The sequence below is a fragment of the Castanea sativa genome, chromosome 11, assembly GCF_040712315.1.
Source record: "Castanea sativa cultivar Marrone di Chiusa Pesio chromosome 11, ASM4071231v1".
NCBI classification, from domain to species: Eukaryota; Viridiplantae; Streptophyta; class Magnoliopsida; order Fagales; family Fagaceae; genus Castanea; species Castanea sativa.
The window spans coordinates 47,964,743-47,989,426 of NC_134023.1; the positions used below are offsets into that span (position 1 = coordinate 47,964,743).

At 35.7% G+C, this 24,684-nt stretch overlaps 1 protein-coding gene and 1 pseudogene across 1 annotated transcript; one reads left to right on the forward strand and one right to left on the reverse strand.

The window, feature by feature from the left end:
• The first annotated feature begins 16,015 nt into the window (after window positions 1-16,015).
• LOC142615022 (LRR receptor-like serine/threonine-protein kinase EFR) lies at window positions 16,016-19,227 on the forward strand (annotated as a pseudogene).
• Window positions 19,228-20,709: 1,482 nt separating this feature from the next.
• On the reverse strand, window positions 20,710-21,937 carry LOC142616619 (malate dehydrogenase, cytoplasmic-like). Its single transcript, XM_075789435.1, has 3 exons — window positions 21,799-21,937; window positions 20,989-21,150; window positions 20,710-20,897 (listed from the first exon to the last, which is right to left on the reverse strand). The coding sequence occupies exons 1-3, from the start codon at window positions 21,935-21,937 to the stop codon at window positions 20,710-20,712; spliced, it is 489 nt and encodes a 162-aa protein (XP_075645550.1).
• Window positions 21,938-24,684: the final 2,747 nt, after the last annotated feature.

The following is a 24,684-nucleotide window of genomic DNA, read 5'->3' on the forward strand; positions in this document are numbered from 1 at the left end:
CAACTTGTCCGTTGGCCTGTGGGTGGGTGGGTGATGAGTAGTGATTCTTGATTCCCAACTGAGAACAAAAGTCTCAGAATGCATCGTTATCGAATTGCTTCCCATTGTCTGAAACAAGTACTCTCGGGATCCCATATCGGCAAATAATACTTCTCCATACAAAGTTGCGAATGTTTTTCTCTGTGATAGTAGCGAGAGCTTCTGCTTCCACCCACTTGGTGAAGTAGTCGATACCAACCACCAAGAACTTCAGTTGTCTTGCCGCTATTGGAAATGGACCCATGATGTCTAACCCCCATTGCGCGAACGGCCATGGGGCCGTCATGGGTGTGAGTTCCTCCGTTGGCTGTCTAATAAGATTGCCAAACCATTGACACTTATCTCAGGCTCTAACGTACATATGGGCATCCTTCTGTATTGTCGGCCAGTAGTACCCTGCTCGGAGTAGCTTGTGCACCAGAGATCTTGATCCCGAGTGGTTTCCACAAATTCCTTCATGAACTTCCCTCATCACGTAGTCTGCTTCGTCATGGCCAAGGCATCTTAGATATGGTCGGGAGAATCCTCTTTTGTAGAGGATGCCTTTAATCAGTATGAATCGGGCAGCCCTAACCTTCAATTTCCTTGCGTCTACCTTGCTGTCTGGCAGCTTGCCGTCCTTGAGGTACGCCACAATTGGAACCGTCCAATCGTCTTTAGTGCTTAATTCCTGCATTCGAACGTTATCTAGTAGCGATGAATGTTGGACGAAGGACAATACCTGTTCTGTAGCGATCATGGGTTCGGCCGAAGCAGCCTTTGCAAGTCGGTCCGCCTTCTGATTCTCTTCTCTTGGGATCTGAGCTATCGTGAATTGGAGGTCGCTCGTTAGACCCTTCACTTCTCCAAGGTACCTTCTCATTCATTCATTCCTGCAATCATAGCTCCCATTAACTTGGCTGGCTACGATCTGAGAATCGGAGTAGACTACTGCCTTCCTGGCCCCCGCTGCTATTGCAATTTCCAATCCTGCCACCAAGGCCTCATACTCCGCTTCGTTATTTGTAGTGGGGAACTCCAGACGGATCATGCATTCAACCTTATCTCCTTCCGGGGTGTGGAGTACAACCCCAACTCCTCCTGCATGCTTATTGGAGGATCCGTCTATGTGAATTCTCCATGTAGGCGTCTCTTCTGCCCCCTCCTCCTCAGGCGTAGTAAATTCCGCGATGAAGTCTGCCTATATTTGTCCTTTCACAACTATTCGTGGCTGGTATTGGATATCGTACTCACTCAACTCGATAGCCCATAAAGCCATCCGTCCGGCTGTTTCAGGATTGTTCATTGCTCTCCGCAAGGGCTGATCCGTCAGGACTATTATGGCATGTGCTTGGAAATAGGGCTTCAGTTTTCGAGCTGCAGTTACAAGAGCGAAGGCGAGTTTCTCCATCCGTGGGTATCTCTCCTCTGCGCCTCTTAGCGCCCGGCTAACAAAGTACACGGGTTTTTGTATCTTCCCTTCTTCTCTGATGAGAGCTACACTTACCGCTACTGATGAGACGGCAAGGTATAGGAACAATTCCTCCCCCGGCGTGGATGGACTAAGCAATGGCGGGGCAGAGAGATATGCTTTTAACTCCTCAAATGCCCTTTGGCATTCGTCCGTCCACTCGAAAGATCTTCTTAATGTTCTGAAGAAAGGTAGACACTTGTCCGTTGCTCTTGATACGAACCTGTTTAGGGCTGCTATCTTCCCTGTCAAGCTTTGCACTTATTTCACCGTCCTCGGAGGAGATAGCTCCATAATTGCTTTCACTTTCTCGGGGTTGACCTCGATGCCCCGCTGGGACACCATGAATCCTAGGAATTTTCCAGCGGTTACTCCGAACGCGCATTTGCTTGGATTCAGCTTCATTTTGTACGTTCGAAGAGTGTTGAAAGTCTCCTGGAGGTCCCTTAGATGATCCGACACCTTTACGCTTTTCACCAACATGTCATCTACGTAGACCTGGACGTTCCGGCCAATCTGGTGCGCGAACATTTTGTTCATTAATCGTTGATATGTGGCTCCTGCATTCTTGAGCCCAAATGGCATCACCTGGTAGCAAAAAAGCCCTTGGCTTGTCACAAATGATGTTTTCTCTTGATCTGTTTTCTCCAACTTAATCTGATTATATCCCGAGAAGGCGTCCATGAAGCTCAACAACTCATGTCTTGCGGTGGAATCCACTAAGGCGTCAATGCGTGGGAGCGGGTAGCTGTCTTTAGGGCACGCTTTATTCAGATCCGTGAAGTCAACGCACATTCTCCACTTCCCATTTGACTCTTTGACCATTACCACATTTGCCAGCCAGTCTGGGTAGTACACCTCTCGTATGAAGTTTGCTTCTCGTAGCTTCTACACTTCCTCTGCTACAGCTCGATCCCGTTCGGGGGCAAACACGCGCTTCTTTTGTCGAACTGGAGGGAAGGAAGGTGATACGTTCAGTTTATGAACTATGACTGCTGGATCTATTCCCGGCATGTCGTCATGGCTCCATGCAAACACGTCTTGGTTCTCTTTAAGGAACAGTAGGAGCGCATGTCGAACCGTTTGGTCAACCGAGGTCCCTATTCTGGTGGTCCGGTCGGGATTCGAATCATCCAGTTGTACCTCTTCCAATTTCTCCACGGGTTCTGCTACTGCTCTCTGTTCTTCGATATTCATTGCATGTACATGGTCATCCATCTCCATCATGGCAACATAACATTCCCGCGCAGCCACCTGATTTTCGCGCAGTTCTCCAACTCCATATTCGGTGGGAAACTTGATCATCAGATGGTAGGTAGAAGTGACGGCCCTCCATGCATTGAGAGTGGGTCGCCCGAGTATGGCATTATACGCCGAGGAGCAATCGACCACGAGAAAAGAAACATCCTTGACTATTTGCTGCGGGTAGTCTCCTACTGTCACCACCAACGTGACGGACCCTAAAGGATAGACCCGAGTTCCACCAAAGCCAATGAGAGGCGTGCATGTCGAAATCAGGCGCTCTTTGGCAATCCCCATCTGCTGGAACGCGGGGTAGTAAAGGATATCCGCCGAGCTCCCGTTATCCACTAAGACTCGGTGGATGTTGAAGTCTCCTACCTGTATACTAACAACAAGCGCGTCGTCATGGGGGTGGTGAAGGCGTCGGGCCTCTTCTTCAGAAAACTCGATACGGGAGCCGTTCCGTCGTGTTCTTTCTAGTGAAGGACCCGTCGACTGGACACTTTGTACCGTCCATAAATAGGTCTTTCTGGCTTTTTTGGACGATCCCGTTGAAGTATTGCCCCCTATTATCATCCGTATGTCTGCTACCGGTGGTCTGAGATGTTCGTTTTCCCGTCTTGGATTCTGCTCCTAGGGTTGATCCGTTCTCTCCTTCCTCACGAACCTCTGTAACCTTCCTTGCCTGATAAGAGCTTCGATCTGTTGCTTCAGGTCATAACAGTCCATCGTATCATGGCCGTGGTCACGATGAAAATGGCAGTATCTATCTCTTGGCCTCTTGGTCGGATCTCCCTTCAACTTACCCGGGAACGTCAAGCTTCCTTCATCTTTGATTTGCATTAACACTTGGTCAATTGGGGCTGTGAAGGGGGTGAACTTGTATACCTCCCCGAAGGTGGTTTGGATCTCCGGTCTTCTCGTCGATCTCTGGTTCTTGCCATTTTTCGTCCATTATTTGGTTTCATATCTTCCTGTCTTTCCCTTTTTCTTGGCTTATAGTCGTCTCTGGCCAGCAAGGCATCTTCCGCGTTCATATACTTCGTCGCCCTGTAATATACATCGGACATAGTCTTTGGGTCATTCTTGCATAGAGAAAACAAGAACTTACCCTCTCGTAACCCGTTCGTGAATGCTGCCACAAGTATCTTGTCATCCGCCTCGTCTATCGAGAGGGATTCCTTGTTAAAGCGGGCTATATAAGACCTTAATGTCTCGCCTTCTCGTTGCTTAATACCCAGTATACATGCAATAGACCTCTTGTGTCGATGACTTCCAATAAAGTGTGACACGAACTGTGCGCCTAGTTCCTTAAAAGTGCCGATGGAATTAGGCGTCAGCCTATTGTACCAATCCCTCGCAGGCCCTTTCAAGGTGGTGAGAAAAGCCCTGCACATGATTTCATCCGGTACGCCCTGAAGATGCATTAGGGTTCTGAAAGACTCTAGGTGATCCAACGGGTCTTTGGATCCGTCGTAGTTTTCCACATGGGGCATGCGGAACTTTGGAGGAACGGGGCACGAATTCACCAACGCTGTGAATGGTGAATCCGTTCTATGGACGAGGTCGTCCAGGTTGCTGGATACCCGTCCTCTAAGGGCGCTCATCATCACATCCATGCGTTCCCTCATCTCCTGCATTTCAGCGGCTATGTGAGTCGGCACGGCGTCTGAGACCGATGGTTGATTGTTTTCTTGTCGCTCGGGTCTGGTTGGAGCATTGCTGCCCTCAGGTCTTTCCGCGTTCCTTCCTTCCGGACTAGCGCCCTCCTGGTCTTCCTGTGGTGCACTTGGGTGTGCAGTCCTTTGTCGCAATTGTTCTTCCAAATCATGATTCTGCTTGGTGAGGCGCTCAACCGCCACCGCAAGCGTTTGGACTAGCCTCTCTAGAGCGGTGGCGTGCGGTTCGTCGCCTTGATTGTCGTTCTTTGCCATCGATCGAGTGAGTACCATGCAACTCTTTGTCTCAGGAATAGAGTGAGGCTAAAGTAATCGAAAGATTTTCTTGTTTCCCACAGACGGCACCAACTGATGATGCCGAAAAAATCACCAGTGAGTTGCAAGCACTCAAACCAAGGCAATACCTGCAAAAAGAAAATAAAGGACCTAAAGGAGAGCACTGGTGTGGTGTCGGCCAAAAACCCTCCGAAGGTCAAGTTAGAATCTTGTTTCTTTTAACCCTAGAATGCCAGAGTTAAGAATATTGTGCGTACCTTCATATCTAGGGTTTTTGGGGTATTTATATTGGGTAGAATTGCCTTTCTTTTAGGACACAACTTCCTTCTCAAGTTCCTTTCCATATAGGAGTCTTCTCAAACGTGTGTCGCAAGAAGTCCAAGTATGTACGCTTGCGTAAGGATAAAGCAAAAATTGATTTAAAACATATCAAATGACACAACCTGGAATCTTCAAATAATTCGTACATGACGGGTACTCAGTTAAATTTAACCGTCATAGTCACGTCACCTACGGTGTCGATCCGTCTACATGCTCTCCGTCCCTTCGAGTTCTATGGGAATACCCGTCTCCTATTTTTATCCCCTTCAGTTTGTATTTTTATAATTAAAATTGTCTTATCAAAGTTAGTGCTAAATTTGATGTCTAAATCTCTTTGATTTTTTTTTTCCTGTTAAACTTAAGTTCATGGGTTCAATTTCTTTAGCTGAAGAAGCATTAAGATGAAGGATGTGAAATGGACAACTATCTTGCTTCTCCACCAATTTGCTTCCAAGGAAGGATGATCACACCATTCTCTTTAGCTGGATTTTTTTTTAATTGCTAGAAATATTTTTCTCTCCATCATAGTGGATGTTACAATTTTAGTTGTTTAGAATAGGCTTAAAAGAAAATCTATTTGTAAGACAACACATATTTTTATGGATAGCATGCTGAGTGTTATATACATTTTAAATTTGAAATTCATACCAAGTGTTATTTTTTAAAATTTATAAATTCAATTGCATTAGCTACATACTTATTTAATTAAATTTATTTAAGTACAACTTTTGAAACAAAGTGTTTCTCCAAATATTTACCTAAAATTATTTGAATATATTTTCTTTCTTGGATTCTAATTATTTTTACGTACAAAAATTTATTTGTAGACTCTTACAAAATTTTCATTATTTTTATTTCTATTTTGTTGAAAATAGATGTATTTGTTTTTTCCAAGAACCCGAAAATACATGTATTTATGTAATTCCAGTGCATTTGCACGGGTTCAAAAGCTAGTATATATAATGGGTGAGGATCAGTTTTCATTGCTTGAGTGGGAGACTTGGACTAATCATGGATCTTCTTTTCTTTCAATCAAAAAATTTTAATGGAAATGGAAGACTTTTATTAGTGGGTGAGGATTAGTTTTCATTGCTTGAGTGGGAGAATTGGACTAATAATGGGTCTTCTTTTCTTTCAATCAAAAATCTTTAATGGAAATGGAAGACTTTTATTAATGGGTGAGGATCAGTTTTCATTGCTTGAGTGGGAGACTTGGACTAATCATGGTTCTTCTTTTCTTTCAATTGAAAATTTTTAATGGAATTGGAAGACTTTTATTAGTGGGTGAGGATCAGTTTTCATTGCTTGAGTGGGAGACTTGGACTAATCATGGGCCTTCTTTTCTTTCAATCAAAAAATTCTAATGGAAATGGAAGGCTTTTATTAATGGGTGAGGATCAGTTTTCATTGCTTGAGTGGGAGACTTGGACTAATCATGGGTCTTCTTTTCTTTCAATCAAAAAATTTTAATGGAAATGGAAGGCTTTTATTAATGGGTGAGGATCAGTTTTCATTGCTTGAGTGGGAGACTTGGACTAATCATGGGTCTTCTTTTCTTTCAATCAAAAAATTTTAATGGAAATGGAAAACTTATTTTGTGTCATACATATATCTTTAACAATTCATAAAATAGAAAGAAAAAGCATGTTGATTATATCAAAGTTTGGAGTAACAATTTTCAATTTATCATGGATAAAGACACTATTGCTGATATAATAACTTTTATACGTAATGCTAAAATGAATAGAAAAGGAACAGTTCGAATACCATCTACTAACATCACTGAAAACCTTGTTAAAATACTGTTAAGAGAAGGTTTTATTGAAAATGTGAGGAAACATCAGGAAAACAACAAATATTTTTTTGTTTTAACACTACGACATAAAAGGAATAGGAAAAATCCGTGTTGATATTATTACATAATACAAAACACAACCACAATCACTACAAATATTATTGTATATCATTCAATAACAAATTTCATGAACAATAAATATGTAAATTATATAACACCGCAACAATATACCTCAAACCCAACCAGCCAAAAAAAAAAAAGCAGTCACAGACCCATTCTCAGCAATATATCACATTCTACAAAGTTTGGCTACTATTTCATTCAATATATTTTTATTGGTTGTGAATTTTGATAAATCCATCATTGGATTCATTTTCTTCTTATATCCTCTATGCTTGCAAAATTTTGATAAGATCAATAATCAATAGCTATGTCATCAATTGGTTGTTTAAATTTTAAGTTTTTATAACCTAAAATTATGGATAAAAAATAAGTTTATAAATCATATAATAAATAGCATCCAATTGGCAAAAAAATTTACGTGTATTAAAAGCGTAAAAAACTTACAAATTCTTTGAATCTTATTAATACATTGAAATAAATGCATTTGTCATTACTTAATAGTTTGAATTAATTGCTAAATTTAGATGAGGTGGAAGCCTAAATGAGAAGGATGTCATACAATGTGTCACTTGGCAAAACCTCATACTTTCCCACATGAGGTCTCGCATCAATCTATATATATATATAATATATATATATATGATGTGGAGACAAATAATATTTATTCAATTCATTGAATTTGACTCTTGCAATTATGCATTGAAGTTAGTCTTATGTAAAAAATTGATAAGTTTTTTTGATTCCTACCTTTCCCATGACTTTTTAGATCCATCCGTATCAATTCAAAGCGTTTAAAGTTATAAATGTATACAATTAATGTGCCATTGATATTGATCTTGAAGTTAACTTTTCATGCTAAACTGAAATTATTCTTTGTGGGTAACCAATTAACTATACATTTTTTTCCCACATGAAACAAAGACCTAGACTTTTTTAGGTAGTATATGGTTGATGACTAATTTTGTTACCCATGTGCCGTTGAATATTGACCTTGAAGGTATCTATGAGGTTGAACTTGAACTGTAATTACGATTTTTACTAAAATTTTCTCCCATTCATTTTTATTGATGATAATTAACGGGTTAATTCATTAGCGGAATTGGGTGCATTGGGATCCCCATGGAAATATTACTATTTCATTGTTTGTGCTTTCAGAACATTTGAATTTTGGAAGTACACAACTACATGCTACAGAATTCAAAATTCAGAATTATACGAAAAAAATAAATAATTGCATGCGGAAACAAGTGTATTTTGGTACATTTTTTTTTTTTACTAGATAAAATTTCTACTCTAACCTAATCTAAGTGTATATGTGTGTAAAACTTTCTCGTGGAAACATGAACTCCGACCTTTGTCCCCCACACCCCTACACAGTTTGGAAAATGGACTCTTTGGCTACATAGTTAAAAAATTAAGGCTAAACAACCATTTTCCCCAAGAAATTATGCATGATTGCATGACACTTGAATAGAACTTAAGCCACCGGAACATTACATGCATCTCATGAGTCATGACCGAACCAGCCCAGGCAGCCTAGGTGTACGCGTGTAACCATCTCATAGTTTGGACATGAAATTTGTCAGTTTACAAAGGAAAAATAAACATAAAATTTATTTCAAAATTACTTTTTTCAATTGCTGTTCTTACAAATTTATGACGCAATGTTCTGATGATGGGGAGTGTGATTTCAAGGGTAAGTCATATTAGAATTAATTTAAAATAAAATATTTAACAACGTAAAATTAGTATGATTTAATTCAACACATTCTAATATTAGCTATTGGTTGGTTGATCATTTTATTTTAAGCATTGATAATACAAATACATGATAGTTATTCATGTGTTTGTGTGCGCGCGCGTTTGTGTATATATATATATTTTCCATTCTAACCATGAAAAAGCATTTTTTTTTTCCATCTTCTCACAATTTTCTCATTTTTATCACACACTACACACATGAAGTAAAATAATTGGATAGAGAAAGAAGTTCAAACAATATTTTAATTGCAATGTGTTCGCTTTTATACGATGTAATCTTAATTAAATTGGCAAACATTCTTTTTTACATACAATGGATAAGTAGTGAAAATAATAAAATAATAGAATAATTATGGGACAAAGTTTGGCTACTATTTCATTCAATATATATTTTTTTGAATGTGAATTTTGATAAATCCATCATTGAATTCATTTTCTTCTTATATCATCTATGCTTGAAATTTTTTGATAAGATCAATAATTAATAGCTATGTTATCAATTGGTTGTTTAAATTTCAATTTTTATAATCTAAAATTATGGATAAAAAATAAGTTTATAAATCATATAATAAATAGCATCCAATTGGCAAAAAAATTTACGTGTATTAAAAGCGTTAAAAACTTACAAATTCTTTGAATTTTATTAATACATTGAAATAAATGCATTTACCATTACTTAATAATTTGACATAAATGCTAAATTTAGATGAGGTGGAAGCCTAAATGAGAAAGATGTCATACAATGTGCCACTTGGCAAAACCTCATACTTTCCCACATGAGGTCTCGCATCAATATATGTATATATGTGGAGACCAATAATATTTATTCAATTCATTGAATTTGACTCTTGCAATTATGCATTGAAGTTAGTCTTATGTAAAAAATTGAAAAGTTTTTTTGATTCCTACATTTCTTATGACTTTTTAGATACATCCGTATCAATTCAAAGCATGTAAAGTTATAAATGAATACAAATTCTTTGAATTTTATTCCTACATTTCCCATGACTTTTTAAATCCATCATTATCAATTCAAAGCATGTAAAGCTAAAAATGTATACAGATTCTTTGAATTTTATTAATACATCTAAATAAATGCATTTGCCATTACATAATAGTTTGACATAAATACTAAATTTAGATGAGTTGGAAGCCAAAATGAGAATGACGTCATACAGTGTACCACTTGGCAGAACCTCATACTTTCCCACATGAGATCTCTACTTTTATATATACTAGTGTTTAACCCGCGCAATGCGTGAGATCATTTTATGATGGTAAAATAGGGAAGGGGTGGATGGTTAGTTGTTCAAATAATAATGTTAATGTGTAGGTGTTCTTCTAAAAGACAGACATAACTTAGCTAGTCATACAATGCAAGAATTGTTCATAAGAAGACAAAATATAATTCAAAACATATATTAAAAGTTAAATGTTATAGAACGAAAAAAAAAAAAAAAAAAAAAAACTCATTTATAACCATCAAACAATATTATTTTAAACAGAAACATTGTTTAAAAAAGGACATTTTTAACTATGGACAAAACTAATAAGTGAATTAATCATAAATTCCAAAATTTTGTTGCTAATATGCCAAATTCATCACACATTAGTGTCTAGATTGGCATGGCAATCAAATTGGTTCATTTTGCAAACTTCAAGGATTAGTATTACTTATGAAACACTACTAATTAATACCACGTTTATGTCCCTTCTTCAACCCGGATTTTTGTCCAAAATATGGAGTTTGGACCATTCATTCAACACCCTATTAATTTAATCTTTTGAACCTGTGTGGAAACTACAAAGTTGAAGTGCAGGTAGAAGCATGAACACAATTTTCCGCAAGCCATATATATATATATACACACACAAAATATCATATTCTCTCTACCAGTACCCAAATTTACTATTCCACACCATCCAACTGATTGCTTTCACATGTTACAAACATGGGGAAAATAGCACTAAGTTGAAAATTCCATATGATCATTGACAGACAGATTTTAAAATGGTCTTTAACCATGATTAGATGTCCATATATTGTTGCTGCAGTAGAATTTTTAGCAAATCAAAAGAAGTATCTGCAAATCAATCAAAGCTTTGATACCCCTTTGCAGCTTCAGCTTTGTGGTCATGCCACATTGGCTGCTGCACAAACAATCTACACTAACAGACCATACATTAGCTATGCTCCTGTTAAATTACAGCAGCTAGCATCACTGCTATTCTTGCATCAGCTTGTATCACAGCTCCTGTGTTGCACCAGCTTCATGAGATAACACTCAAAGCTATACCAATCAGCAAAAGTGAGAGTACATATCCTATGTGTGGTAAGTACTGAGTGGCATGCCACGGTGAAAACTTCTGCAGAAACAGTCAAGATTTTAGTTTACTTGCCAAGTTAAAAAGGAAAAACTGCTTCCTTAATGAATAAACCTCAATGGCTTGTATTTCACCTTCCTCATTCTTGAGTCGGCCTCAAATATCCTAGCATTACTTCAACGCAAAACATGATATACAACAAACCCCATACTATCTACATCAATAGTTTTTTTTTTTGCTAAGATAGTTCAATAGACTTAAAATATAGCATTAAATTAAAATTTATTCTAGGTTTTCCACTTTCTCAATTTCATAATGTCTTCCTTTATTTTAACTAAATAAGAAACTTTGGAAGTGTACTATCTTACATAGAATTGGCCCTTATATACAGTAATATCATTATACTCAAAACCGTTATCATCTACAATGGCTAAACTCCTAGCCCCAGATTTTGCAAAGCCTAATTTTCCGGCACCAAAGATAACAACAACGGCAGTCATTTACATTAGTTCAAGGCAAATTGGGAAACATAACTACATTATTGGCAGACCTACATTCAATCTGAGTTTATGGTTTGGAACATTAAAAAATCTTATCAGATTGATATGGAATTAAAAAGAGTAGAAGTCAAATAGATAAGAATGATAGTTAGGCTGTCCTAACCTGTCAGCTTTATCCAGCAATGTTTTTTGAGAACACGTGGTGAATGTTTTAAATCTGTCTAAACAAAGGTAATTCAAACAATAAATACATAATGGATAGAATCTTGACAGAGAACTGCAGCAAATCTGAATTTAAACGAAATGACAGGATAAGAAGGTTTGTTAAAATTACTAAACTTTCAGATTTTAGACAGTTTAAAACAAAAACACATGTTTATTGGAGATCTAAGATGACAATTCGTAAAGGAAATGCAGTGGTGAGAAGTTTAAGGAAAAAAAAAAACTATTTGAAGTAATGAGAGTATGCTGATCTTTGAGGCAGAGCAGCAAATACTCTTCTAATAAAGTAAAATAAAATTAAACAATATAAAGAAATATATAAAGATTCATAGAGTAAGGTAGTATATCCATTTGTTTGTCTTGTTTGTAAGAGTATGTTATTTATAAAATAGATTGAAATACATTAGACTTCAGATTTTTTTCTTCTTTGATGCAATTTGCTTAGTACCCTTCTTTTGATTCAAAATGTTGTATTGCTAAAGCACATCCCTAAGATTCCATTACTCATCAATAGAAAATCAGCCCACTACCTTCTTTTTACCTCTTCATTGGGTTGCAAAGCAAAATTTTCAATAAAAATTCAAGAACTAACACCAAAGGGTTGATGCACGCACATATGAAAAATTAAGTGAACATGAAACACTTTATGAATCATATACTTATTCAAAGCAGCCCAAAACACCAAAACCTACCAACATTGAAAAAAATAAAATGCTAAGAAATCAACCATTATTAAACGACAAACATGTTTTTTTCTATACATATTCAAGGGCTAAACCCCATGATGCCACTCCCAAAAAAACTGGATTATGATAAATCAAGAAGGCAGTAAATAATCAAAGAATATAATAATTCCAATTTGGAAAAGACTATAATGTTAGTAAAGCAGGAAAAACAATGATTATAATCTGAGGCCAAAACATTGAAAGAGAGAGAATAAACATCTGGATTTTAATTCAAATTCAAATAACAAAAAGTAGCAGTGAGGATGTGAAATAAGTAGAAGGGAGAATTGGCTGAAGATCATTGAAACAGGAATACAGTAAATGAACAAAATATAATACGAAGTATGAGATAAGTAAAAATAAAATCAGCATTCAAGCAAACTATATTTAACTGTAAAAAGGTTTTATCTTTCAATTATCTTGTCAATGTTCCTTTTAAATGAAGAGGTCGGTCTGTTCTAAAGACCAAAACCAACAAACACCAAAAAAGAATAAATGCTATAAAGACCACAAACCAAATATAAAACCTGGTTTGAAACTGAAATTAATGATTACATAATCATCACTAATAGAAATTTAAATCCTTCAAAACCAACACAATGTAATCATTAAGCTACACTGAATAGTAAAATTGCACAAAAACAAATAAGCCAAATTAATTGCAAAGCAGAGCAAACATAATAATAAAGATCCATGGACTAATCAAAAACATTAATCGAAGACAATTAGTGAATTAGTGGATCAATAGAAGTACGTAGAATATTGTTGTTCTTTGGTCATTCAGGTGGAACCAAGAATTAAACACATTTGCATAATATTTTATTGGCTTTTAAAGTAAAAAGCTTTTTCTAAAGATTAACAAACTAATTGAAACATTAATGTGTACACCACACAACAATCTTTAGTAAATAGTCCCTAAATATTCAACGCCATAATTTTAAGCAATACGTTGGCTATTTAATCAAATTCAATAAATGAAAAAGAAACATAATTTTCTTCCAAAAAAGATTCATTCATTCTTTAAAACAATTATACATTTCTTTAAACAAATATACAATCAAACGGAAAACATGACTTTTTAGCACAAACATTAAAGAGGTTTTAGACTTCTTAGTTTCAAATAATAGATGCTCAAAGCAGCAACATTGAGAAATCAACCATTATTGAACGGCAAACATGTTTTTTACTACACATATTCAAAGGCTAAACCCCATGATGCCACCCACAAAAAAAACTGGATTATGATAAATCAAGAAAAAAGCATCAAAATAAAGAATATAACACATCAAGTAACAAAATGCAGACCTTCGGTATAGGAGCTGCAGAAAAGAAGCGAAACAGAGTGGGTGTCAAATTTTCTTTGAGGAAGGTGCTGTTTGTTTAAGGATGTGGTAATTCTGGGCTTTTATTAAGTGGTGTGAAACGGTTTTTATATCAAGCCAGTCCAATACATGAATATGATGGAGGTACCAAATGCATGCCCCTAAAAGCATAGCAAAAAAAAAAATCATAGCAGTTTTACAGTTCAGTAGAATACAAAATAAGAATTCATTGAATTAAAAATAAAAATAAAAAAGAGGAAAAAAGCAGATTAAAATATGCAATTCAGAACCAAGTCAAAACCACACAGATCAATGGAGAAAATTTAATTCAAATTATGAGATATATAGTTTGATGCAGCAACTCTTCTTGCAAAATACCCGTGTTGTACCTTGCAAAGAACTCAGTCTTCAACAAAATGATAGGGTAAGAAGTTTTTTAAAATCACAGCAAAGAAAGATGAAAGAGAGACTACAAAAGAAGTGGAAACAAACATTGTAATATGGTTTGAGTTGCAAAAATATGAAAGATTGTTTTAGTTTTTAATATTTCTCATATGATGATGGCTAAGGATTTGGCTTCCATTAACCAAGGATATATAAAATAAATACTTAAAGCAAGATTAACATCAAACATCAACACTTTTTGGCACAAACTTGAACTGGAAAGTTTGTTTTCATCTTATACATAAAGATTTTAAACAATCCAAGGTGAAATTTTACTTTTAACTATAATAAATCAAAGGATAAGTCCCTAATGTTATCAAAATAAAAAACCTAAACCAAACCATCCAAAGAAAGAGAATCAACCAATGTATTTTTTTAAAAAGGGTAAAAGAAGAACCCTAGGCAATTAAGCAGGGGGAAAAATTTTAATATAGATATATTGAAGAAGACAAATTGTAATTCATACCATGATAAATCTAAATGATTTAGTTATTTATAAATAATGAATATGAACAATAAATTTCAAGGATGAAGTCTAGAAGATAAGAAATGAATTATGAAACAAATGTGAGGCAATTGGTAGTATTACATAGCATGTACATTTTTTTCTTCTTCTTGGATATGCAATTGGCTGAGAGGCTCTTCAATACCACACCACAGCCCCACTACCAAATACACATCTATATCCTGGTATAAACAGACCCTAACTTTGACAATAATCCATGTAAAATTTGATTTGATTTTTTTTTTTCTGTTTATCTCATCTTTATTTGTATTAAATTAAAATCTTATTTTGGACTAAATTGATATGTATAATTATTATGTCCCAATTAATTTATTCCATTTTTTTTCCATTGGCCAAATAGATGGTCACAGAATGTTAACATGCAAATCAAATTCGAAAAAGAGGTTAGTTTGATTTATAGATACCGGTTCGGTGGGGTTAGTTCCGTGAATTCCTCAATTTTCTCAGAATCCAAACACAGAATTTAACACTCCCAAACCACAACATAATCATTAGACAACCCAAATATTCTGCACAAAAAAAAAAAATACACGAAAGAAAACAAACAAAATATGCACAAATTCACAATCTCTCTAAAAAAATATACCATTTCAAATCACAAAAAAAAAAAAAAAAAAAAAAAACTAAACTAAACCTAAGCATAAAACTATCAAAGGAAAATAGATTAAGAAACCTGATAGAACAAGGGGAAGGGGAGAGGGTGAAACTCCAAGAACAAAGCATCAAGCAGTAGAGAATGGTGACAGACTGACAGCAAGTGGCGGAGGCTGAAGAGGGAGGGGAGAGAGAGGAGAGACGGAGATGCTTGGGTAAGAAAGACTAACAGGAAGGGAGAGAGAAAGAGAGATACGAAATTGATATTGGGATGGGGATAAAAAAAATATTTAGGGTTTATAAAATGACAACGTTACAAGTTTTTTTTTTTTTTTTTTTTTAAATCTAATACCAAAACGACGTCGTTTTGGAACTGATATTAAAATTAATATCAGGCTCAAACGGCGTCGTTTTGGTATTGTAGAGTTAAAATTTAGAAATCCTACGTCTTTATCTCATTCTCTCTTGCGCCGTTGCCCCTTCTTCCTCAGCCTTCCTTCCTTACCTCTCTCAAACTCTCACCTTCTCTCTACTCAAAGTCTGAAACCTATAGTAACTACATATATAAATTATACAGCATATAAATATATATATATATACACACACACACAAGATGGATCATTTGAAGAAGCTAATTTCTTCCTACAAGATGGATCATCTGCTTATGAATACACGACCACTCTTCTCACTAACCTACCATGCCATCTTTCTTCTGTTCCTCTCCTTATCGATCTCAAAATTTTCCTTAGCTACCACACTTTCAAACGAAACTGATAAACTTGCACTGCTCGAATTCAAGTCCCACATATATAGCCCTCTTAATGTCCTGGTTTCTTGGAATGACTCTTTCCATTTTTGCCACTGGGTTGGGGTCACTTGTGGCAACAAACACCAAAGAGTCATCGGTTTGGACTACAAAACAATAAGTTGGTTGGCACCATATCACCCCACATTGGAAATCTTACTTTCCTTCGATCCCTCAACCTTGCAAGTAACTCTTTCCATGGTGGAATTCCCTCAAAAGTTGGTTACTTGACCAGGCTTGGATATTTGAACCTGAGTCATAATCCAATGTTGGGAGGGGAAATTCCAGCCAATCTTTCTCACTGTTCCAACCTACAGTATCTTGATCTTGGGTACAACGATTTGGTACAAGGAATCCCTTTAGAACTTGGCTTTTTGTCAAAACTTCAGATACTAATTCTTCGCAACAATCATCTAAGGGGAAGGTTCCCACCTTCTCTGGGGAACTTGTCCTCTCTCCAAATTCTTTCGTTTATATATAACAATTTGGAGGGAGAAATCCCAAATACAGTAGCCCAAATGAAAAGCTTGACATTTTTTATTGTATCAATAAATCATCTTTCTGGTGTGTTTCCACCTTCCCTATACAATTTATCATTGCTCACATGTATTTCCTTGATTGACAACTACTTCACTGGTAACCTCAACCCCGACTTGGGCATTGCTCTTCAAAATCTGCAGATACTTTATATAAGAGGAAACCAATTTACAGGATCAATTCCAGTTTCATTGTCCAATGTGTCAGACATTCAACAGCTTGATATCTTTGATAATCAATTTACAGGAACCATTCCTATGAGTTTTGGTAATCTACTAAATCTTTAATGGTTTGGTGCTCATTATAATCTTCTTGGAAATAACTCAGTTGATGATTTGAGTTTTCTGAGTTCTTTGAACAATTGCAGCCAGTTAGACCATCTGGATGTCGGCTACAACCAGCTTGGAGGTGAGTTTCATAACTCCATAATAAACCTTTCAATCCAATTATTACGGCTCAGGCTAAGTGGCAATTCTATTGGTGGGAGCATACCTACACGAATATCAAATCTTGTTAGCCTAACTAGACTTGGCCTGGGATCTAACTTGCTACCAGGGAATATTTGGAAAGCCCAAAAACTTGAACGCTTTGTACTTGTATGAAAACAAATTGACTGGGGTGATCCCGTCTTCCGTTGGCAACATGACTCAATTACTATATCTCTCCTCGTTCAATAACAACTTAGAAGGGAGCATACCCACTAGTCTTGGAAGGTGTAGCCTCCTGCAAGGGGTAGACCTTGATCATAATAAATTAAATGGCACCATACCCGAGCAACTTTTTGGCCTTCCTCTAGTCCAAATTTATGTGTCTCATAACTCCTTAACTGGTTTTTTACCACCAGATTTTAGAAACCTGAAACTTCTTGTTGCACTAGACGTTTCATACAACAAATTTTCTAAAAATATTCCAGCCCAGCTAGGGGACTGTATGGCCTTAGAAACACTTTATATGCAAGGCAACTCCTTTGAAGGAACCATTCCCGACCTAAGTAAGTTAAAAGGTATTCAATATCTTGATCTTTCCCACAACAACTTGTCCAGCCAAATCACAAGCTATATGGCTAATTTTCCCATGTTGCAAACTTTAAATCTGTCTTTCAACAATCTTGAGGGAGATGTAGCTGTAGAAGGGGTCTTCAGAAATGCTAGTGCAATTGAAGTCAAAGGCAACATTGGTCTTTGTGGGGGGATCCAAGAGCTGCATTTGCCTGCATGCCCTATTCAAAGATCCAAGAAACACAAAAAAGCATTTTGCTTTTAAATTGATACTGGCAATAAGCATTGCAACTGCTTTCTGCTTGATATTGTTTTCTTTGATGGCTCTTTCCTGGTTGAAAAAGTTGAAGAAAAAAAGCCTTTCCATTTCCACCTTTGGACCCTCCTACCAAAAGATCTCTTATAAAGAATTACACAATGCAACTGATGGGTTCTCTTTGGAGAATTTGATTGGTTCAGGTAATTTTGGTAGTGTCTATAAAGGAAAACTTGGTCTAGATGAAACACATGTTGCAGTCAAGGTACTCAATCTTCAAAAGCAAGGAGCTTCCAAGAGTTTCATTGCCGAATGTGAAGCCTTGAGGAACATCCGGCATCGAAACCTAATTAAGATTCTGACTGCTTGTTCGAGTATTGATTTTAAGGGCAATGATTTTAAAGCTTTAGTATATGAGTTCATGCCAAATGGAAGCTTGGAGATGCAGTTACATCCTGAAGATGGGCTCAAGCAATTGAGAAGTTTAAATCTTCTTCAAAGAATCAACATTGCTATAGAGATAGCTTCGGCTTTTTTTTATCTTCATCATCATTGCCAAACCCCTATTATTCATTGTGATCTAAAGCCAAGCAATATTCTTCTTGATGATGATATGATTGCTCATATAAGTGATTTTGGTTTGGCTAGACTCCTTTCGAAATTTGGGAAGGAAGCTTTTCTTAATCAATTAAGCTCAGCAGGGATTAAGGGAACTGTGGGATATGCTGCTCCAAGTAATGTATCATGATTTCACTCAATTGTAAAAGTATTAACATATAGTGAATGCATCAATAATCAAAACAGGGATGCACCATATAGAATATTTTTATACATCTTCACCAAATCACTAGTTTCATAGCATTGAGTAAGAATTGTTCTTAGTGTATGAAAGTGCTCTAAATTTTTGCAGAGTATGGAATGGGTAGTCAACTTCCAACTAATGGGGATGTGTACAGCTTTGAGATCCTCTTATTGGAGATGTTAACTAGAAAAAGACCCAATGATAAACTATTCAAAGATGACCTGAGCCTTCACAATTTTGTTAAGTTGGCATTGCTGGGACGAGTGATGGAGATTGTGGACCATTCAATTTTGAACAAAGTAGGAGAAAATGATAACATGGTTTCAAGTTGGAGTGACTGGACAAGTGGACAAACTAAATGCTTGATATCGGTCTTTCAAATTGGACTTGTATGTTCAACACAATCTCCTATAGACAGAATGGACATGAACAGAGTAGCCCTAGAATTGCTTTCAATTAAAAGGCAAATTCCTTCGGAAGCTTAATGTTATAGGCAAAGCTCAAGAATAGGTATCCACAGTAGTTAATTAGGTTTTTATATTTATTTAGTTATTCTATAGTCAAGGGTATTTTAGTAATTATAAAATTGTTGGGTATGGGCTGGGTTTTCTTCTATTAATAAGTAAGTCTTATTTAATTTATGGGTTTATATGTATGGTTTTTTTGTTTAATTCAATTAGTAAGTTGTCTGTGCGATGTACGAATAATATTGTAATGTTTTATATAAGATGGTTTTGAAGAATATTGTACATATATTATAGCATAATTGTTAAAGAACTTTGTTAGTAATGAGTTCCCTCTTGCTCTCTCTTACAAATGCTTTGCCAATCTTAGGTATTTTATTTAGGTAATAGTGAAACAATGTATTTTATTTAACAATCATTAGGACCTTATCTAGTTAGATTAGTCCTTGATTTTTTTCTTCTTTTGTTTTTAATACTAAAACAATGGGTATGCTAAAAAACATGAAGAAGAGAGAAATGTGTGGTGTAAGCTTAGGTAATTAATGAGATAACAGTAAAAATAAGTTAATTTTATTTTTTTGGGTAACGGTAAAAAAAAAATTAATACAAAGAGTTTAAAAAAAAAAAAGCTAAATGCAAAATTAGAGAATCGCATAGCAGGACTTCATAAACTTCCACATATGTTACTATGCTCATGTTGAGCCACGTCAACGTCCATGTTAATTCCATTTTTTTTTATTTGTCCTTTAATTTTAAAATGGTTTTTTAAATTTCAGAATAATAATAAATCTATATAATAAATCACAGCCCTATCTCCACCTTAAAGCCCACTTCTTATCTATTTAATTCCACCATAAAGCCCAAACCCAAAGCCTTTTCAACCTAAGGATAAACAGGAAATTTGAAACTGTGAAAAAGGGTTTCACAAAGGATTTTGAAGAAAGTGTGGGGAACGGGAACAAAAGGAAAGGACAAACAGACAATTTGAATTTCTCCCACCTCCTCTACGGTTATGCATCATTTCAAGGACAAACAGATGGTTTGAAATTCTACTCTATAATTTCACATCGTTTCAACCTAAGGAAAACTAGAATGTTTGAAACCGTGAAGGGATGGAATCTGATACCATTTGAACTTGTGAAAATCTCCCCACCTTCCTGCTGCACGGTTTTGCAATAACGGTTGCCTATCTAACTTCCTTCCTTCCTGTCTTCCTCTCCTCATAGTATATAAATACTGACAAAACCTGGATGATTCGGTTAAGGTATCTCTAAATTCCATCTCTTTTTGTGCTCTATTGTTTTGCTTAATGTTTTTTGTTTCCCTTTTTACATTTAGTTACTACCTCTTTCATGCTGTGGTGTGGATGATTGTTATGCTAAAATTTTTATTGCTGGGGTTTTTAATTGGAGCTCTGTCTTTTGGTTCAATACTGACAAAAACTAGTGTGGGTGTCTCTAAAATCTGATATAAGTTATATCATATCTACACACTCAAGTGCATTTATGAGGTCACCTTGCAATCCGCAGTAGCAGGCTTGCCCAAGGCCCAAGCTTGAGCCATGTACATAGACACATTTTTAGACATCCTATCCTTCCTTTCCATACCTTCCTTCCGTGGGAATCCACCAAGCATAACAGCAATATTGACATCTTTACAAGCTTCAACAATGTTCGTGGTAGTAATCACACGTATCCAAACATATTCATGACAGTTTAAGAAACCTCAGGGGAGAGAATAATTCTATCTACCTAGAATTAGCTCTCAAGATAAGAGACATACCTTTCAAAAGAGGAAAGGCATCATCAATCAATTCCATTTTTATTCCATTCAAGGCTTCATCTGCCTGCTCGATATTATCAAACAAGTGCCGAGTCACAAGCTGATCAGGACCCAACCTGACTCCCCTTGCAATCATTGGAAGGATGGCATAACCTATTTGCCCTGTTGAACAAAATCAAAATTTTGAGATACACTTGGTCCCTGATATAGTGACATGTAACAACAGTCATCTTGATATAAGACACTCTTTTCTTCCAATTCTCATTCTTTCCAACTATTTGGAAAAGACTTCAATATATAAGATAATAATGATTACAACAACAACAAAGCAGTTAAAATTTGGAAGATTTCTTTTGATTATCTACAAAAAAGTCATTTAAACTCATTTTCAAATAAAAATAGTGGCATTATTTAAGCATTGCCTTTTCAAAAACAAATAGTAATTATTTAACCATTATTCTAACAAAACAAATAAATGAAATATGTGTGTGTATATATATATATATATATATATATATATATATATATATATATGAGCTAAAGATACCAAAAGAAGGAAAAAAGATAACAAGTATCCACAAGCATACAAGCAAATTTGGATTATGCAATCATGCAAAAAAGGAACTTTTGAGGTTTCACATTAGGAGAACATTCATTTTTGTCAATTAGAATAAAATTTAGATGAATATGGTTCAGAAATTCAACAAAAATAAATAAAGTTCTAGGTTCAGCTATCTAAGTTGGAGATATAATAATATTTCTAGCAAGGACCAAGAAAAGCCAATAGAATATCATATTGAGCTAGCATGCCTGGAGCACCAGTGACCAATACTTTCATTGGCTCCTTCTCTATCTTCCGGAAGCTCCACTTGTATGTAATAAGCATCCAATAGAAAACAATAGGAAACAAAACAACGAGACCCTTCAGAAGCAATTCAAGATACTCCATGAGAACAAACAAATCCTAAAATGGTTTTATGTATGGAATAAGCTTTCAAAATAAAGCAATAGAAAATAAAACAACGAGGCCCTTCTAAGCAAGTCAAGATACTCTATATTTTCTCAAAAACAAACAGATCAATAAACAGTTTTTTGATAGATTTCTTCACAAAACAATCCTAACTTGCAGCACCTATATATATATGTGTGTGTGTGATACATCAATAAAAAATATATGAATGAAAGCAAAGCATATAAAAAGATACTTTTACAACAAGGCATTAATTTTAGATGCCAAAGCAACTTGCACAAGAGATGCAGAAGTATTCTTCTCCCAAAAAAAAAAAAAAAAAAAAAAGAGATGCAGAAGTATAATAAGAGGTCTCCCCAATGAAAGAAAATAACCTATCCATCTGTTTGTTTTCCAATCAAACTAAGGAGAAAAATAAGAATATAGAATTACGTTATGAAGTAATTCCATTGATGCGACACCCACTTCGAACCACCTCAACCAAGCTAAATACTTTCTTTATCATATGATACTAGCTAGTCGCATAGTGCGGGATATGTAATTAATTTGTAACGGTCTAGTTTTTTTTTTTCTTTACAATTTATGCAAGTTAATATATTAGAATTAACCATCTTTAACAAATTATTTATGCTAAAAGAATATTTTATTTTAGCTGGATGTAACAAAACAAACTTGAGTGTAATTAGGGTAATGCTATTGTACTACAAGTTCTACTATATCAATTTATAGTAAAACACTAAAACTCCTAGTGCTTTTAACATTTTCCTTATATTTATATCAGTTTTTGTTTAGGGCTCCAACTATCAATATAAGAAGATGACATTTATTCATGATTTACTTAGTCCAACTAATCAAGTGAGTCTGTATCAAAAAAAAAAAAACTGATCAAGTTAGTCGTGTGCGTACAGTGTCATTTTTCTATTTGTGCTTGGAGCTAAACCTTTTTCGTTTGCTTACGAGAATCATTTGTGTTTCTGAGGCATTTAAGGAGAGGTATTGGAAATAAGGAAGCAGGGAACATGAGGAGTCATTCAACGGAAGGAGTAAATGAAAGAAGATAAGGAAATAAAAATAGGGTCCAGATTAGATCCAATGTCCAATGATACTGGACTCGTTGAGATTGTGACACGTATCTATGTTTAGACACATGCCATCATCCGATAGGGTCCGGTGCATTGGAAGCACTGGACCCAAACCTCCCCCATAAAAATATGATGTTATTAGGTTTGATGGAGAACTAATAAATGGTTGGTAAGAGGAAAATAGAAGAGAGATGAGAGATTTGTTGGGGGGGGGGGGGGGTGAGAATATGAGGAAACAATAAAAGAGAACGAAGAGAAGTAAATAGAAAGAAAAATAAATAAATTAATGAAAAAGCATGAAAACAAGATTAAAAGAAATAATGCTATAATAATGAAGAAGACTAAAAAATAAGGTAAAAAAATTTAATGTCATGAGGCAAATATACCAGATTGATGAAGAGGTGTTAAAGAGAGAAGTCTAAAATCATGGAGGCATTAAAAATATAAGAATACTTTAAAAAACTCACATCCAAGGATCCACCACACCTATAGCGAATGGAATCAATTTGCGGACCCTTTGGCCAAGGAAGGATACTCTCCAAGTGATAGTTTTGTTTTGTATTAGCATCCTCCCCTTGTATTTTGTACCAGTTATCAGCTAATGCTTGGGGTGTTCTTATTTTAGACTTTGTAATCTTTAATTCTATTTAATTTAAGCTCAATTTCACCAAAAATATTTTTTTTGAAGAACATTGAAAACAGTGTAATTTTTTTTATCATTCAAGAGGTAAATGAAGCAGTTTGATGGAGAGAGGAATAACTTAATGGGGGAGGAGAATTGATTGGGGTGTTACCTCATTAAGGAGGGAAACCAAAAAATTGTGGACAAATCAAATTATTAAGAATATATATTTTTTATATCTGAGATAGAAATTCTACTATAGCCTATGATTGATTTTTTATTGATTAGAGTAATAGAAGTTATCAAGTTTATACTTGTATCAACCCCACGCCAGTGAGCCTCCAAGCATTCTCAGAGCCTTTATCTAGAATAACATCTATATGATTCAAATGAGTAGGAATCAACAGGGGTAGAGAGGGCAGATTTCATTTCAAGAGAACCAGACCTCCCCCTCAAGTCTCACCCTTAACTACAAACTTTCCATCAAATCCCAACCTGCACCTTATTCTTTCCAACCATGCTTCATTTGGCCAAGTCTCCCGACAAGAACACGATCATGGGATCTTTTTCTCGTAAAAAGTAACGAGCTCTTGAACTATTTGCATGGATTCCCAAGCTCATGACAATCCCAAGCTAGACAACTCATTATTCTCGGCGGAGCTAGTAACCGGCCTCCACCGATGTAGCTCTTATAGCTTGCGATCATATTGCATTGTCCTTCTCTTGCTATCCCCTTCCTCTACCAAATTGTAAATTGTTGATCCTTTGTTTTCAAATAACCTTTACTCTTAACCCATTATTCACTTTTTTTTTTTCTTTTCATGGGTGGGTTACCATGTTGATAGCATATGAATAATGCTAGTACCACAACTTTGTCACAACTTGCCCACATGGCAAGTTGTCAGTGATGGAATAAAAGTGGTGGGTTGGTTATTACAACACCAATAGCATATAAATAATGCTAGTACCACAACTTCAAGCGCTCACAACTTGCCATATGAGCAAGTTGTGACAAAAGTTGT